Here is a 16,958-nt window from a genome sequence, read left to right as displayed (position 1 = left end):
ATGTGTATACTTCCAGTCTTCTCTACAACGAAGGGATTTGCTAAAGAAAATTCCAGAGTTATTTATACAAGAGATCAAGCACCCTTCTCTTGTAGAAAGAACAAGGAGACAAGTGTTTTGATTGCATAAGAGCTTAAAAAAAATCTGTAAGGTATATTAGCTCAAGAAGTTCATTCACCAAGAACAGAATAGGAAGAAAATGCTAGCAGGTGAGTGTGGTAGGACTTGAGAGAGGGTTCTTCTTGCTACTGAAAATAAGGTGTAGGATAAATTTCTGTCCCTTTGGCTCAGATTTATTCTCATCTAACATGGATGCACTGGCTACATACCTTCAACATGCAACTGAAAGGAAGGCTCCCAAGTGACTCCTTACCAACCTTGCTAGCCAGAAGCATCCCACATTTAGGATATCCCATATTAGGAAGCACCAAGGCAATGACGTGGCCTACACGTACCCCAAGCACTGTCTAGACATAGGTAACTAACCTTAGCCACAGAAGAGCACTTTGTGGATACCTGATCAATAATATTTTTTCAGCAACCATTTAACTGCTTGTATATAATCAAAAAACAGACCAAGAGCTACTAATGACATTTCCCTCCCCTTAGACGTTCTGCGGGATATTCTGGGGTTGCGGAAGAACTGATTCCTACAAGCTTCTTGGTTTTGATTCATATTTTCTGCTCTTTAAACCTTTAAACTTTTCTTTCCAGTATAATCCGCCACACCATCTAGCATTTTTCTTAATTCATAGTGATACTGGAAATTATTTCCCTAACTGACCTATGATGACAACTAGAAATATGGTACTTCTTCTGATCCTCCCTTTTGGTCCTTCTTTATATCTAATTTTTAGTAAAATGTCACAGGGTCATAAAAGGATATATTGTCATCAACTCAAGTTCTGTGATAAGATAACCCTGTAACAAATTTAAACTGACACTTGACATAGAATATGGCCTGAGGTCATCAGTCTCAGAACCCCAAGGACCTTGCAAAAGTGGCTCCAGATTTCCCAGAAGACGGGCGTCGGGGAGACAACACACAATAAAAAACTAACCAACTAATCAGTCAGATTTACACCGTCGTTTAAAATATCCTTGATTCTTATTGGAAATTCACCTCCTTACTGATAGAGCCAGAAGCTAAACATGGAGATTAAGAATTCTCACCAACTTTTAGCAGTAGGTTTGTTTCCAACAAAAAGCACAGCTTTCCATTTTAACTGAAAAGACTTCTATAAGACCCTTTTCTACATGTTATTGATACTAGACAAGTAATCTGTAGGCTTGGGATTTTTGTCGTATCCACAGAAGATGTGAAGATGGTGGCCAGCACTGACAATTCTGTATATTAAGCCAGTCCCACCAGCCCAGATAGGATTTCTGAAAACCATCAAATCTCTACCTGCCTGTCTCATGCCATTCTTTTTTTTTTTTTAAACAGAAAAAAAGTACCCAAGCTGGGGGAAAAATTGCCCAGCTGAGTAAGCTGAGGATTCAGAAACAAGGCAGACATCTAAAAGGGAAACTTCTGGTATTTCTGATTCCATACAAGAGTTAGCAAAATAGTGAAGAGAGCAGTATAAAGTTAGAAGCTTCGCGTCTACCCCACTGCACCTCAGAGATAACTCCAGTTCACCAAAACCAAAAGCGGCTGCTGCCAATCTCACAGAGAGTACACGGAACACAAGACCCACACCCGTCGTCACTCACGTTATTAAACGCGACTTTGCCTTCTTGGGTGAGTCTAAGATTTCACTGACATGATTACCCGAGAAAGAACAAAAGCCATCGCTGGTTAAAGTCGTCGTTGGTTTAAAGGGATCCATGGATTCGTCAAAGTTATCTGGGTCAAAGTGGTAGGAACCCGTAGAGGAGAGGGTGGGGGAGTTCTGCAGGGTGGAGTGGCCCCCAAAGGGACTGAAGTTGGGGTCATCCCACTGGCTAGGATCCAGCTTAGAAGGTGCTCGGGAGAGAGTGGCATCGTCTGTGGTCGGCTCTGGAGGCTGCTCTGCACCCTTGGTGCCTACTGGCCTACTGATGCCATCCTTCTGTACCTTGGGAGTCAGTCTGTTACCCAGTTTCCTGACAAGTTTCCTTGGAATGGCTTTCCTGGACTCTACATTTTCCAAATCTTCTGTGAAATCAAACTCGAGTTTCAGAGGTGAGCTCCTCAACTCCTCCAGCAGCTCAACCCCTGAATCATTGGTGTCACTACTGGGAGCGCTTGATAGTTCCTTAATGTCAGGGGTAGATTTCTGGATCCTGGCACCTCCCAGCAAAGAAGCGTTTGTATTCCCATCCATTTCATCAGGACCAAACTGACAGGATGCCTGGGGGAGAAGTGTGCCCTCCATAGCAGTTTCAGCTTCCAAGAATTCGCCAACTGTTTTCTTCCTCAGAGAGACGGGTTTGGGCTTTCTTAGCTTGCTTCTGCTGGGCACAGGCTCTGGACAGGAGTTCCCAGCCTTTAGGTCCGCTTCGGTGGAAGGCTCCAGTGTAACCCCCATGGTGCCTTCGGTCATTGCCTTGTCCTGGAGGGCTTCTGGAATGCTGGAGGGCAGAGCCTCACCTAAGGCTGTGGGTACACAGCCATAGGCTGCTTTTGCTCTAAGAGCTGCCGGGATATCCGTGGAATTCTTGGTTTCTATTGAAAATGGCCTCACTATTGAAATTTTGCTAATATCATGTTCAGGTTCTTCTCTGAAATCCTTGACGGAGTAAGAATCAATAGCCTGACATGATGCCTCATTTTCTGAGGGTCTAGAACAAGTCTCAGACGAACATTTTTCAACCACTTCTGCTACCAGCTGTTCATCAACTTCTTGTGATTCTAAAAAAAACACAAAAGCGGTCTATTAAAGAATTATTTTTCTGGCATTGGTAAATATTCTCTACTATCTGAAGCCATAGAGAAAAACAGCAAACTCTTCCCTCTTTGCTTTTCTAAAGCATCGCTAAGGTTCGGGAAGTACAGCAGTGTAGCCTGAAAGGGAACAGTTGGTACTATACCCTAAAATGAATTTTCCCACCCCCAAATTGTCTAGGTCTACTATCCAAATTATACAAATAATATTTATACCAAATAGAGCTATTTAGGAAAATGTTAAATAGATCATGGGCCTACTATATATTAATATGATGTTAAAACTCTGTAGGTTAAAACCGGTTTGGAGGAAACTTTGGACACTGACAGCTTAGGTACATAGGGATCAGAGCTGGCATTGACACAGTTCCAGGCACTGCCTAACGGTTTCAGGGCCCAAATTTTATGCAGTAAGCAGATTTTAATCTTTGGATGTTAAAAACGTAAGTATTCCCTATTCCACAGAACAGAATTTAAATAATCAGACTATTTCAAAATTAAATGACAAACCCACCATGGCCAGCTCAGAATCCCTTCTCCGTAGACTTAAAAACTAAAAGAAGCAAATAAAAAAACTAATTTGAAAAAGCAGGCACAGAAATGGCTTTATAAACAAATAGCTCTTATTGTACTAAGACACAAATCATAAAACAATGAAGTTTTTTTTCTTTAGAAGCTTGTCTCTAAGCTGGGATAGGAATTCTCTCAAATCACTTGTGAAAAATAAAGATCCTTTTTAATTGGGGTCTTATTAGGAGAAATGCTGCAATTTGGAAGGTGTAAATGAGGGTATTTCTTTAAAGCACTAAAAGAGTGACTTTCTTGACTTAGATATCTGAAATAGCAACAGACTAGCAGCAAAAACTGAATAAATGCGTTATTATCATGGTATCTCATGATTTTAAAGGAAACTCAGTGATGACCCTCTAATCCTACTTCCTAATCCTAATCCAGGCTCAAAGAGCTGGCATCGCTGGGACAGTTTTAAAGCACTCACACGTCTTTTTACGTGACTCCTCTACGGCTGGAATTGGGCAGTGGCTTACAAACCGTATTCTGCAGAGGTACTTCAACTACTCTACCAACGGCCAATTTAAGTTTTGTTTTTAAATAGATATTTAACTATTATTAATACTATAATTTTTAAAACCTCTCAATGCATGATATTTGGGATTTGCTTTAACATATTTCAATAGAATTTTTCTAAAAAAGAGAAAGTAAATGTGGCAAAATCATGATAACTGTTGAATCAGTATATCGGAGTTTTCATTGTACTATTTTCTCTGTTGTATAGCCCAAACCTTTGTGAAATAAAAAATTTTGAAACAACTGCATTACACACAAAATTTTATCAAGAACATTTTGAAGTGTACTGACAATTTAACTTGTGTGTGTAGATTCTCCTATTCTCTCTCTCTGTATATTTGAACTGTTACGAATGTGTTATTGATTGTTTCTTTGTGCTGACAGGGGGAGGTTCCACAAGCAACAATGAAAACACACCATCAAAAACCCAGGGCTGCAAATATCTATGTGTGTCCAGGTGCAACAGACTCAGCTAGAGGCCAGGCCAGGTCTGGGCACACCTGCTCATGCCCTAGCATCAGTCATTGTACAAAATCAAGCCTTGATCAAGTCTTGAGTATATCAAAGTATAGATGTTATCTTTTATGTATGTATGTATGTATGTATGTATGTATGTATGTATGTATTTAGTGAGGAAGATCAGCCCTGAGCTAATATCCATGCTAATCCTCCTCTTTTTGCTGAGGAAGACCGGCTCTGAGCTAACATCTATTGCCAATCCTCCTCCTTTTTTTTTTTTTACCCCCCTAAAGCCCCAGTAGATAGTTGTATGTCATAGTTGCATATCCTTCTAGTTGCTGTATATGGGACGCAGCCTCAGCATGGCCGGAGAAGTGGTGTGGCGGTGCGCCCCCAGGATCCGAACCCAGGCCGCCAGCAGCGGAGCACGTGCACTTAACCGCTAAGCCACGGGGCTGGCCCTACATACTTGCTCTAATGTTTACACCTACAAATTAAGAAATTAGATGAATTGTTAGATATTATTGGTAACTCAACTTTTATTTATTTATTTATTTATTTTTATTGTATTTTTTTTGTGAGGAAGATCGGCCCTGAGCTAACATCTGCCAATCCTCCTCTTTTTGCTGAGGAAGATTGGCCCTGGGCTAACATCCATGCCCATCTTCCTCCACTTTATATGGGACGCCATCACAGCATGGCTTGATAAGCAGTGCGTTGGTGCGCGCCCGGGATCCGAACCGGCGAACCCCGGGCCGCTGCAGCTGAGCGAACGCACCTAACGGCCTGCGCCACTGGGCCGGCCTGGCAACTCAACTTTGAAACACAAATTTCCCTCTGCTCCTCTTTCAGGCTTCTGGAACACTTTAATTAAAGTATAGTCTCAGGTACTAAGTGGAATGGTTTAAAATGATCATTTACCACTACTGACTTGTGTAAATCAAGTTTCTCCAGTAACATATAACTCAAACACTATTGAAATAAACTAGATTTGAATTAGACTCTGATTTATTTTGTATTTTTCAATCTCATAAGTCCCATTGTTTTAAAAGCTCATGTTTTGAGTCCTTACAACTATAATATATTTCACCTCCCATGATCTATTTAATCTTTTCCAAAATAGCTCTATTTGCATTATCCAAGTGATACAAATAATTAACTTAGATTCTCTCAGCTCAATATAACTCACTGTGGCATAACCGAGCACAAAGCAAATGCAATATTAGATCATATTAACAGATAAATAAAAATGTCAATGACAACAATACTAACTAAAATGCACTGAGGGTTTGTATGGACCTGGCAGTGGGCTACTAAGAGCTCACCTGGATTATTCTACTGAATCCAGACAACAGTCTTATTAGCTCATTTTAAAGATGGGGAAAATGAGGCTTAATTTAAGGAAGGTCAAGTCCAAGGTTACTAACAATTACTGGCAGAACCAGATGCAAACCCAAGTCTATCTAACTCCAGGACCTAACTGCTGACCCGTTATGTGGGATCCATCTCTTGATGGCGAGAATAAATAAATATTATGTTTCCCTGGAGTATCCTGATCACATAACATCTGGGATTATGGATTCAGTTGGATTCTGAATTCAGTTCTGAACGCCTCATCCTCAAACAATCAGGGACAAAAGTGAATGCCCTAAGATGAATGTAGATCAAGATAGTTGTGTCAATAAACAATTAGTCTAAGATATTTAGCCTAGAAAACTAAGAAACATCATAGGGTCTTCGAAAACTTTTAAGAGCTGCTTGAGACAAAGGGATTAGATTAATTGTAGCTTCAGAGAATAAAATTAGGATCATCTAGACTACTAAAAGAAGGAAACAGATTCCAGCTCACTATAAGAAAGAGAAAACTAACAGAACCAACCAAAAATGTAATGGGTGCAAAGAAGCACCTCCCTCTCCATCAGTAATGGTAAACAACAGTTTCCATACCAAGACAAAGGCAGGGCCCTAAGACCTTTCCAACGCTTGTGAACACAGACGCATTATTCCTAATAGCCAAATAATAACACATTCTGGACATGCATAAGGAACCATGACTCACTCACACAGAATGTTTGCACTGGCAGTCACAGGATCTGAGCAATAGTACTGATTTTGTTGGTAACCAGCTCAGGGACTTTTTTACAGTTACTTCAGCTTTCTGGGCCTCAGTTTCCTCATTGATAAAATGAAAAGTTTGAGCTAAAAGATCTTTGAGAGTCTTCTGATTTCAAAGATTTAACAATTTAGATATTTAAGAGATTTATAACAATTAAATGGTCAGACTCTTTAAAGTGTAATCTGTAAACATATTTTCTGGATGGTTCACCTACCCATTTCATTCATTCACTCATTCAGTCATTCAACAAATACTTGTGCATTTTGTATGTATTGGGCTCTGTGCGAGGCACCGGAGATACAACAGCAAGCAAATAAGATGAGGTCTCAGTTCTCGTGCAGTTTAGAGTCTAATGGGGAAGACAGACCTTCATTCAATAACTACTGAAGGAACGAGGGGGAGAAACGAGGCTGGGAAGCAGAAAGGCACCATGCTTGCAGAGCCTTGCAGGCCTTGTTAAGAATTTTAGTCTTTATCCTGAGAGCAACAGGAAGCCACAAGACCTTAAGCAGGGGGGAATAAAATCAGATTTATGTTTTGAGCAGCTCACTCCAGCTGCAGTGTGGAGAAGGACTGGAAAGAGGCCAAAATGGAACAAACAGAACTGGTGGTACATAATTCTGGGGGCTTCGACTAGGGTGGTGTTAATGAACAGGAAAAGAAGTACACAATACATGAGAGAGAAAATGAAGTAAAATTGATAAGACTTGGTGACAGGTTGGATATAGGACTCAAGCAGAATGAGGTATCAAAGATGATTTCTGTGTTTCTAGCTTGTGGAACGAGAAGATGGTATTACCATTCAACCATTCAATGAGATTCAGGGAATACCAGCAAAAGAGTTTGGGGGTTGTCGGAGTGGGGCCACAAGTTTGGTCTTCCACATTGTTGAGAGCATTTGGGATTCTGAAGTAGAGATGATGTGAGGGCAGTAAGCTCAGAGAGGAGATCTGGGCTGTGAATAATATTTGACATAACTGAAGCCATCAATGTAGATGTGAGTACTACATAATTATAAGTTACAGTTTACCTAAAAAGGATTAATCCAACTTAAAAGAAAACTTGAATTTTAACCATCTTTATAAATTAAAAGAGTAAAATTATTAATAAGGACATCATAGTTATATAGGAAAGTGTCCAAACATTCAGAGATACATATTGAAATACGTATGACATGACACCTGGAATTTGTTTTAAAAATACTTAAGACCCACAACAAAAGAAAAAGAAAATAAGGGGATGGTGGAAGTCTGGGAAAATCTTGATAATTATTTAACCTGTGCAGTGGGAATATGGAGGGTCTACTTTTGTGTATGATGTTGGAAGCTGACAATTAAAAAAAAAATTTTTTTTTGTTACATAATTTCTCTCCCATTCTCCTCTTCTTGCCATTGACTCCTCAACATTTACGAACTCTCTCCCTTGCGGGAGTCCTGGGCCCCCATACCGGAGTCTTTTATGTTCTTTCCCCACAAGCTTGGGATAATTTAAGGGGAAAGGGCTGATACCAGCTCAGTACAAGGTTGACATAAGGGAAGCCATATCGTAGAAAGGAAGCCATATTGTAACTTTGAATGACGTCTGATTAACTAACCCAGCTGGATATGCACCCTCCAGGAGATATACATGCTCTGTGGATTTTATGGCCTCTCCCAGCTGTGGTAAGTAGATAACTTTGTTCTTTTGAGTTCCTTAGGAATGTGATGACCTCCTGGGCAGAGCCTATGCTGATAGCCATCATCAATGACAAGTGAAAGATCTGGGTATATGGGGTTGCTTCAGTCTCTGAATCCATATCCAGTAAAACAAATTAGCAGGAACTCAGAGCAGATGTCTGCCTCCACCTGGAGACCAGATGCCTCCCCAACCCGGAGTCCAGCTCACTATGTAACTGGCCTATAGTCTTTGTTCTGTAAGATGGTTCTTTCGGACATTAGTCAGCCATCTTCTCCCTTGCCAGCAAGCTGTAATAAAACCCTTTCTCTCCTACCACCTTGCCTTTTGAATATTGGAATGTCTTGTGGAGGGCAGACGACCCCCCTTGGGCGGTAACAGGGCGAGGCTAGAGGCAAGGAGAGCACAGTCGTCCCTTGGTATCCATAGGGAACTGGTTCCAGGAACCCCTGCGGATACAAAATCCCAGTATCTGTGGGTTCTGCATTGGAGGATCTTGAGGGCCCACTGCACAGTGTTACCAACCCAGCAGCCCTTTTCCCTTCCTCCTATAGTCCCACACTCGTCCACCTCTTGGAACCTTTTTTCTCTGTTTCCTGATTCCTTCACCATCAATCCCAGAGACCAAGGGGAAACTTGACAGTCACCTTTCACTTACCTCTCTCTCAGCTTTCCATTTCTGCTCTAATCTTCATGATTTCTGCCATAATCTCCATTAGAAAAGGGCAGAGCCTGCCTCCTTCCTCCACATCTATTCCACTCCCTTTAGATCCTTCATCCCCACCTCTATCAGCTGCTTTTACCTAGCTGAGAGCCTGAAACTCTAGAAAGGGAGAGTGTACCTCACAATGTTAAGGGACATGATAGACAGCCTGAGAGCTGGTGAGGAAGGAGGAATGCAAAAGGAGCCTGTGTCTCAGTGTAAGAGGAAAGCTCTAACCCCGCCCAGCCCCAGCAGCCCAGGGCACCTAGAGCTCCAGGGATTAAAGGGTTTTGTCTGCTGCATCACAAGGCATGCCACTCACCATGGCAGAGTGGGGAAGGAAAACATCACCCCTCGCCTGAATTCAGCCCCCAGCCTGAGCAGGCAGTGAAGGCGCTCCATCAAGAAGACCCCCGCCCAGGCATTTCTCGGCTAGCTCAGGCCAGGTGCCAGGTAAGCAAACTTGATCGGTCCTACACCTAGTCACCACAGACTCCTCTAGGATTTTTAGTCACCAGTAGAAAGTACTGACAGGTGGGAGGGAGAGAGTGGGAGATGACTGCTCACTGACTTAAACCAGTTTTGGCAGTTGTGAGAATGTAAAACTAGGAGAAAAAAAAACTAATTCCGTAACTCAAAAAGGCTTATTTGAGTACAATTCTATTTGCATTTACACTCTCAATCAGCAAGTGTCCCAGTACCAGTTGACCCCACACCCCTAGTGCTGCCCTAAAACAGAACCCAAACTTCAAGTGTCACACCACAACTAACTTCCAGGAAGAAGTAAAATACTCAAATTGTCAGTAGGCTCCAGTTCGCAATCTTCCATCAGTTAAAAGCTCTAGCCACAGCTAGAGCCCTTGCTTTTCATCTGAAAACACTGTTATATAACTAACCTACCTCTATTCATCGTTACATTTTTACAAAAACCCTGTATTCCTTAAAAACCTTCCTGCAGGATGCTGAAAAGCTCTCTCCCTGGAATGAGTCTGATGAGTGTGGACGATTCTGACAAGCACAGCATTGCCTGGTGGCTTGGTGAACACAGACAGTCAGAGATAGATCAGTAGATGAATTCAAAGCAAACAGAGGAAATCCAAAAATACACCAACATCTCCACTTCTGTCACATTTGTTGCTGTTAGTGAAACGCTTCCTTTCACTAAGCAGCCTCCCCTAACTCTAACAGGCTGTGTGAACCGCCCATGGTGCTCTAACACGTAGATGCCTTTCATGCTCACTCAGGATATGGAGTAATCTCATGTAAAAAGAGAATTTTCCCTTCCCCTTTACAATATTATAAAAAAAAAGGCACAGAATGCCAAAGTTTTAGAGACTGAGGTAACAGCTTGACATTCTAGTTTGCACTCTGGTATGCTGAAAATAAACTGGGTTAAAATACAAGTTTATGAAAAACCTTGAAAGCCTCAGAAGAGGGGAAATGCCATTAAAACAAAATATTTTTGAAACTCAGAAATGTATTTAGCTAACATACTGGGAACCTACTCGGCTAGCTGCTTTCATATGTATAATCTCATTTAAGAGGAGATAAAACAGCAAACATTTGGAAAACACTGTATATTAACATTTCAGATTTGGCATTATTCTCAACTATGCTTGATTTTTTCCCCTCAGATTTTAACTTTTTGGCGAAATGTTGTCTGCAAGCTCCTTTTAGATCTGTCCATCATTTCTTCTCTTTTATCCACAGAAGGTCCCTTTGATGGGTTTCTAAATACCTGACATGTAAAGTGAGAAGGCTGCAAAAACGTGAACAGGGCTTCTGTATGGCACAGACACGCACACTGGCCTCTTTCTAACTTCAAAACGCACAAACAGTACCTCACACCCAAGTCTAAGATACAGGGTCTGACTCTAAGGCAACAGCCTTCAAACAAAATCTCAGAACCAATATACGAAAATGAGTGTCTTTTATAGTAATTCAGGAAACGTTCCTAGCAAAATTTTCAGAGGGTTCAAGAAGCCCCTGAAATTTAGTGAAAAATGATGTCAGAGCATTCTCCGTGGGAGAAAACCCAAAGCCTTCCTCACAGCCTGGCTTTTGGACCACTGCGTCAGAAGACTGTACTTTGGGACACGTTTAGGGTCCTCCAAAGGTCTCCGCTCATAACTTTACAGTTGTAACCTCAATCACTACACTGGGTTTAAAACTCTTAAGCTACTGGGGAAAAAAAATCTCAACATCAAAGAATAAAGCCTGTCACCTCTGAGAATATTCAAAAGGAATGTCTTGCAGGTGCTGTTTTAAGCAATTTTAAGCGTGGACTAAATCTTTGAGAAGGAACACTCACTTAACACAAATTCAAATAGGTTTGTTTAAACAAAATTCAGTCACCTTACTTCCTACATGTTGACATGAAGCTGGACTGAAGGGTGGACCAGCCCCCTATGGCGCACTAGATGTCAAGTGGAAGTTCCTGGGGACGGAGTCTGCCAGTACGCTGGGGTAGAGGAAGGGATACTTGGACAGGCTACCCTGGGATGGGAAATCAAGCCTCCGGGTACAAACTTGGGTAAACACTTTCCTTCTCTGGAGGGTGGTTCAGGTTTTGTTGTGCAGAGTGCAGCAGAAGGTCAGGAGACAGCCAAACTATGGCCTAAGTCTGCAGACCTTTCTCCACTCTACTCACAAGGAGCTCTTTTAACTGCCAGATATTTACAGGACATTCATTTGAAGAGGGAACAGGATTGCCAGCCTGCCGGGTGACTCCGGGCCTGGGCTGGTCCCATTCGGAAGTCAGGCATTGTACAAGCACTGGTAGACAGGTTCATACACCATGTGCAGGAAACACCAGGGTCATCGCTGCACACCTGATAAGTTGCCTCCCACAGACCTAGTATAAAGCAAGAGAACAATGTAAAGGAAGAAAAGGGAGGAAGTCGATCACTGACTACCATGTCAGGCATGGTGATCGAGTATCTTACAAACAAAAACTCATGTTATCAAAAGAAGAATTAAAGAGAACACACAGAGAGACTCTCATGTCTTAAGGACTTTACCAATTGTAGGTAGCAAGCCCTGACCAGACCATAAATCCTCCTCCTCATTTCCCATCTAAAAATACACTGTCCCTAGTGTCTTCCATTGAAAAAATGAAATTAAGAATAAATTCTAAATGATAAAGGTTAAATTAAAAAATTAATTAAAGGAACAATTTAATTAAAATTAAAGGACCAAACAGGATACCATTTTTAACCCATTAGATTTGTAAAAATTAAAATATGGATGATGCTCAGTAACAGCAGCCAGGCAAGGGGGCCAGTAGGCACTCCCGTACATTTTGTGGGAAAGTATACTGTGGGATCTTTCAAGAAGTATCTAGCAATACTTACCCAAATCCAGAATGAATAGATTGGTTGTTTTTTTTTGGTGAGGAAGATTCGCTCCGAGCTAACATCTATTGCCAATTGTCCTTTTTGGGCTTCACGAATTAGCCCTGAGTTAACATCTGTGCCAATCTTCCTCTATTTTGTGTGTGGGTTGCCCCCACAGCATTGCTTGACGAGTGGTGTAGGTCTGCGCTCTGGGTCCAAACCTGCGACCCCGGGCTGCCGAAGCGGAGCGCACCGGACTTAACCACTCAGCCACGGGGCCGGTCCCCTGAATAGATTATTCAAATCATGATTTCCACTGCTAGGAATTTATCTTAATTATGCTCACAAAAAGGACCAAACACACGTATGTACAAGGATAAGGTTGTTCACCAAAGTGCTGGTTCCCACACACTTTTTTTGTGCTGTTATAAAGTATCACAGGGGACTGATAGATAATTTAAGGTACAACATTCCACTGGAATACTATATGGGTGTTAAACAATGAAGGAGACCTATATGTGCTAATGTGGGAGGATCTCTAAAACATGTTACATGGAGAAAGCAAGGGGAAGACCAGTGTGTAAGGTATGAGACCTTATTCAGCTTAAACATACAAAGACATAAGACTTATTATATATGGCAAGGGAAAACTATCAGTGATTGATTGCCTTTGGGGAAAAGTGTAAAGAGGTTTTCGGTACTGTTAGAATTTTCTAACAAAGAAGGGGGGGGTGGGCACACATATGATGCAAGTATGGATCCTATCATTCTCTTTATACTTTTTTTTTTTAAGAATAAATATATAACCTGAATCAAGTTTTTAGACCTAATTTCCAGCTTACGGGAAAAGAGGGAACATATAAATCCGACAGATGAGACAGTATACAGACAGTGACCCTCCCTCTTAAACAAAATGTGGTAGGCGAAAAAGGGTGGTGTGGGAATGGAGGGAAGAGATTAATACATTAAAATAGGCCAAAAAGGCATAATTCTACCAAATGCAATACGTGACCTTGTCTGGATCCAATGGTAAAAAATGTTCTACAATCTACACTGTGTAATAAGACAACCACTAGCTATAAGTGGCTACTGAGAACTTGAAATGTGACTAAGGAACTGAATGTTTAACTTTATTCAATTTTGATTAAACAGGCACATGTGGCTAGTGGCTACCTTACTGGACAAAGCAGTTTTCTAGGGGATGCCATTAAACAGCCAAATGCCATGTTTACTAACCAGTCCCCTATGGAGAGAACGCTGAGTGTTAGCCTTTTGGTGTCCTGAGAACAGCAACTTAAGAAATGAAATGAATGAAGAGAGCAGTCTCTCCCTCATCAGCCAATCTAAAACAGTGCACAGCATGCATGTGGGCACTTCCCCGGTTTAGTGTTGCTTTTTCACACTTGTCACCACCTGGCATAGCACTCCACCCTTCCCTCATCTTCCACCCTAAAATATACACTTATTTGTTAAACTAATGACAGAAACACTGAGGTCATACTACATGTCAGGTAATTTTTAGAAGTCTAATGCGCTATCAATTGTGCTATAGAGCCTGTCAGGTTATTTTTGAGGGTTTGCAAATTTTTTGTCATTATAATCATTGTTTTTTTTTTTTGTTTTTTTGTGAGAAAGATCAGCCCTGAGCTAACATCTGTGCTAATCCTCCTCTTTTTGCTGAAGAAGACCCGCTCTGAGCTAACATCTATTGCCAATCCTCCTCCTTTTTCTCCCCAAAGCCCCAGTGGATAGTTGTATGTCATAGTTGCACATCCTTCCAGCTGCTGCACGTGGGATGCGGCCCCAGCATGGCCGGACAAGCGGTGCAGCGGTGCGCACCCTGGATCCGAGCCCGGGCCGCCAGCAGCGGAGCGCGCGCACCCAACCGCCAAGCCACAGGGCCGGCCCTATAATTATTATTGTGATGAACTTTTTCATGTGTGTATCTTTTCACACTAGACATCTGTGGTATAATAAAAATGGCCTCTGTCCAAGGTTCTTGGCAGAGGGCTCCTAAAACCCTTGGAAATTTCCTGAGTGTTAGGAGTCTCTTTTGTTATTCATAACAAGCCCCTTTGGATCACACCTGAGTTTAATGAGCTGTCTCAGGGTGCGGCCCCTAGACAGTTTCAGGATGGGGGCTGGTCACCAAAAAGACCAAACACGTGATTAGAGGGTGGAAACTTTCAGCATCCTCCTCCCAACCTCCGGGGATGGGAACGGGGCTTGAGATTGGGTTATAAAACGTCCTGAAAAGTGAGGCTCCAGGTTGGTGAAGACATCAAGGTGCTGGAAGGGTGACGTGCCTGGGGAAGGCATGGAAGCTCCACACCCTGCCCTCTGCGTCTCTTCCATTTGGCTGTTCCTGAGTTGCATCCTTTACAATAAACCAGTAAACCTATTTTCCTGAGTTCTGTAAGTCACTGTAGTCTGGACAGTTAGTGTCAGAACAGGATTGAATGCAGGACACCCAGTTAGTGTGTGAACCACTCAGAATTGGTGTTCAAAAAGACACCACATATTTGATGTCAAGGAAAAAAACCTCTCAACTACACATGCTATTTAGTCACATTTCCACATATCCTATAAGCTACAGGTTGACCACAGATAGTAGAGAAATTCAGTCTCATTTAGTAGCAAAGACAAAGGTTCTGTCTCCATGTGATGGAAAATGCAGCTCGATTCATGATTACCCAAGGATGATGATCTTCACAAGGGAAACCAGGCAAATTCTCATGCAACCAGATTCTGCAGCATTTCCAGCAGCAGTACCCACCCCTACATCCTCCAGAAAAAGAACAAAGAACAAGTTTCCCCAGTCACTGTTTAATTTCCTTATTACCAGCTGTCTGACTCCAGTTCAATGATTAAAACAAAAACAAAAACAATATATTGTGGTACAATAACATTAGAAGCTATGTTTTGAAGTAGCTATTGACATGGAAAGATATTCGTTATATACTATTAAAGAAAACTTCTATAAAACACTGGGACCATAGCCTTGGCCTCTCTTCTAGACTTACCCACAGATCTTTTATTATGTAATGATTTTCATGCAATAAACCCTAGATAAGCACTAAATTATTCCCAAATGTTATAGATACATAGACAAATGACTAATGTTAAGCCAATTCTCCCATCCTGAGGCCCAGAATCCTTCTTATGAAACAGAAAAATCTCTTCTTACCCCAAACCTAATCCATTCTACCCATTTCTCCTTCGTCTTCATTTCACCACAGAACTCCTCCTCTCAACCCCAACCAGCCACCCCTCCTCCTCCCAAGACAGAAGGGTGGAATTGACTGTTTAGGCCTGTTTTTTATTTATTTATTTATTTATTTATTTATTTATTTATTTTATTTATTTATTCCCCCCCCCCCCCCGCAAAGCCCCGGTAGATAGCTGTATGTCATAGCTGCACATCCTTCTAGTTGCTGTATGTGGGACGCGGCCTCAGCATGGCCGGAGAAGCGGTGCGTCGGTGCACGCCCGGGATCCAAACCCGGGCCGCCAGCAGCGGAGTGCGCACACTTAACCGCTCAGCCACCGGGCTGGCCCTAGGCCTGTTTTTGAAGTGCCTCCCTCCTGAAAAATTCGTCACAATTATGTTACTATTGTAACTGTGCTTGGAGATCCAGACATTTTATTTAATCCCAACCCTGTGAGGTATTTCTTAACCCCACGTTACAGATGAAGAAATCATGGCTCAGAAACGTTAAAACACAGAGAGCAAGGGAGCAGGAAAGAGGAGGCAATGTAACCGAGTTTGGGGCACAGGCAGGTCATGGCTCAACCATGCTAGAAAGCTCCCCAATTAATTCTAGAACTATCTTCATTCATCTAATTTTTCTTCATTCAAGGGATGACTCTGAGAAAACCCAAGTGGGATCACAGCCAAGGAAGAAGAGTTGCTGTGGCATGACACAGTCAAGTATACTGCTCTATGTTGTTGCATCCACTGAGGGGCGGCATCTGAGAGTCAGGACAGAAGCAGAGGAGCAGTCAGTTTCCAGGGACAAACCACCAGGGCCATGCTTCTGAGCACTCAGAAGTGAGATAAGGAATCCATATGACCAAGCTGGGCTAAACATCTCAAACAGATGCAACTATTCCTACCTCATTGCTCTATTTTATCTTCATTGGTGGAAGTGATCCCACAGTTTCATACAATCCCCAGGTTGTAATATGTCTCATAATCAGCAAATCTCAATCTGACAACTACAGAATAGGATACCTGGTTACCAAATCACTGGCCTGGATTTCTAAAGTCTAGCCCCAAGTGTGGGTCTCTGCTATTTAGGGCCACATAAACGATGTGCAGAAATAACAAACTTGGAGGGCCCAGCAATGACAGTGAAGTTTTACAAATGTATAGTTGACTTTAAGCCACAGTACTAAGAAATTCTACCTAAAAATCCAAACCAGATGTTCAATGTCACACTCCCTAACTAGTTTAAACTGTTAGCTTCACCAGGACTTGAAGCCCTAAAATCAAATCACAAAATATTTTCTACGATAATCATCTAACCAACCAACCACTGGCCTTATGACCTGCAGCATATACTGTGTTAGGCATGAAGAGACCACAAAATAAGTGCATGGGGCTTATAATTCAGTTAGGGAGACAAAAGCCACACTCAAAGCCCCTTTGGAGAACAGTCAAGTGTTGAATCGTGAGGAATAACTACCACCTTCTCATACGATTGCCACCTCACA

The 16,958-nt window shown here is 42.0% G+C and overlaps 1 protein-coding gene across 7 annotated transcripts in view; it reads right to left on the bottom strand.

Annotated features, from left to right (window-relative positions):
• TACC1 (transforming acidic coiled-coil containing protein 1) overlaps positions 1-16,958 on the bottom strand; it is a 90,716-nt gene that overhangs the window by 25,398 nt on the left and 48,360 nt on the right. For 6 of the 7 annotated variants that reach the window (XM_058525246.1, XM_058525249.1, XM_058525250.1 and 3 more), the window contains one exon: positions 1,717-2,836. The exons of the other annotated variant lie outside the window; for it this stretch is intronic. In XM_058525246.1, coding sequence (XP_058381229.1) covers positions 1,717-2,836 — 1,120 coding nt within the window. The remainder of the gene's footprint in view (positions 1-1,716; positions 2,837-16,958) is intronic. 7 annotated transcript variants of the gene reach the window in all.

The sequence above is a fragment of the Diceros bicornis genome, chromosome 29, assembly GCF_020826845.1.
Source record: "Diceros bicornis minor isolate mBicDic1 chromosome 29, mDicBic1.mat.cur, whole genome shotgun sequence".
Taxonomy (NCBI): Eukaryota; Metazoa; Chordata; class Mammalia; order Perissodactyla; family Rhinocerotidae; genus Diceros; species Diceros bicornis.
The sequence above is the reverse complement of the archived record's forward strand: the minus strand, read 5'-3'. Positions and strand labels throughout refer to the sequence as shown.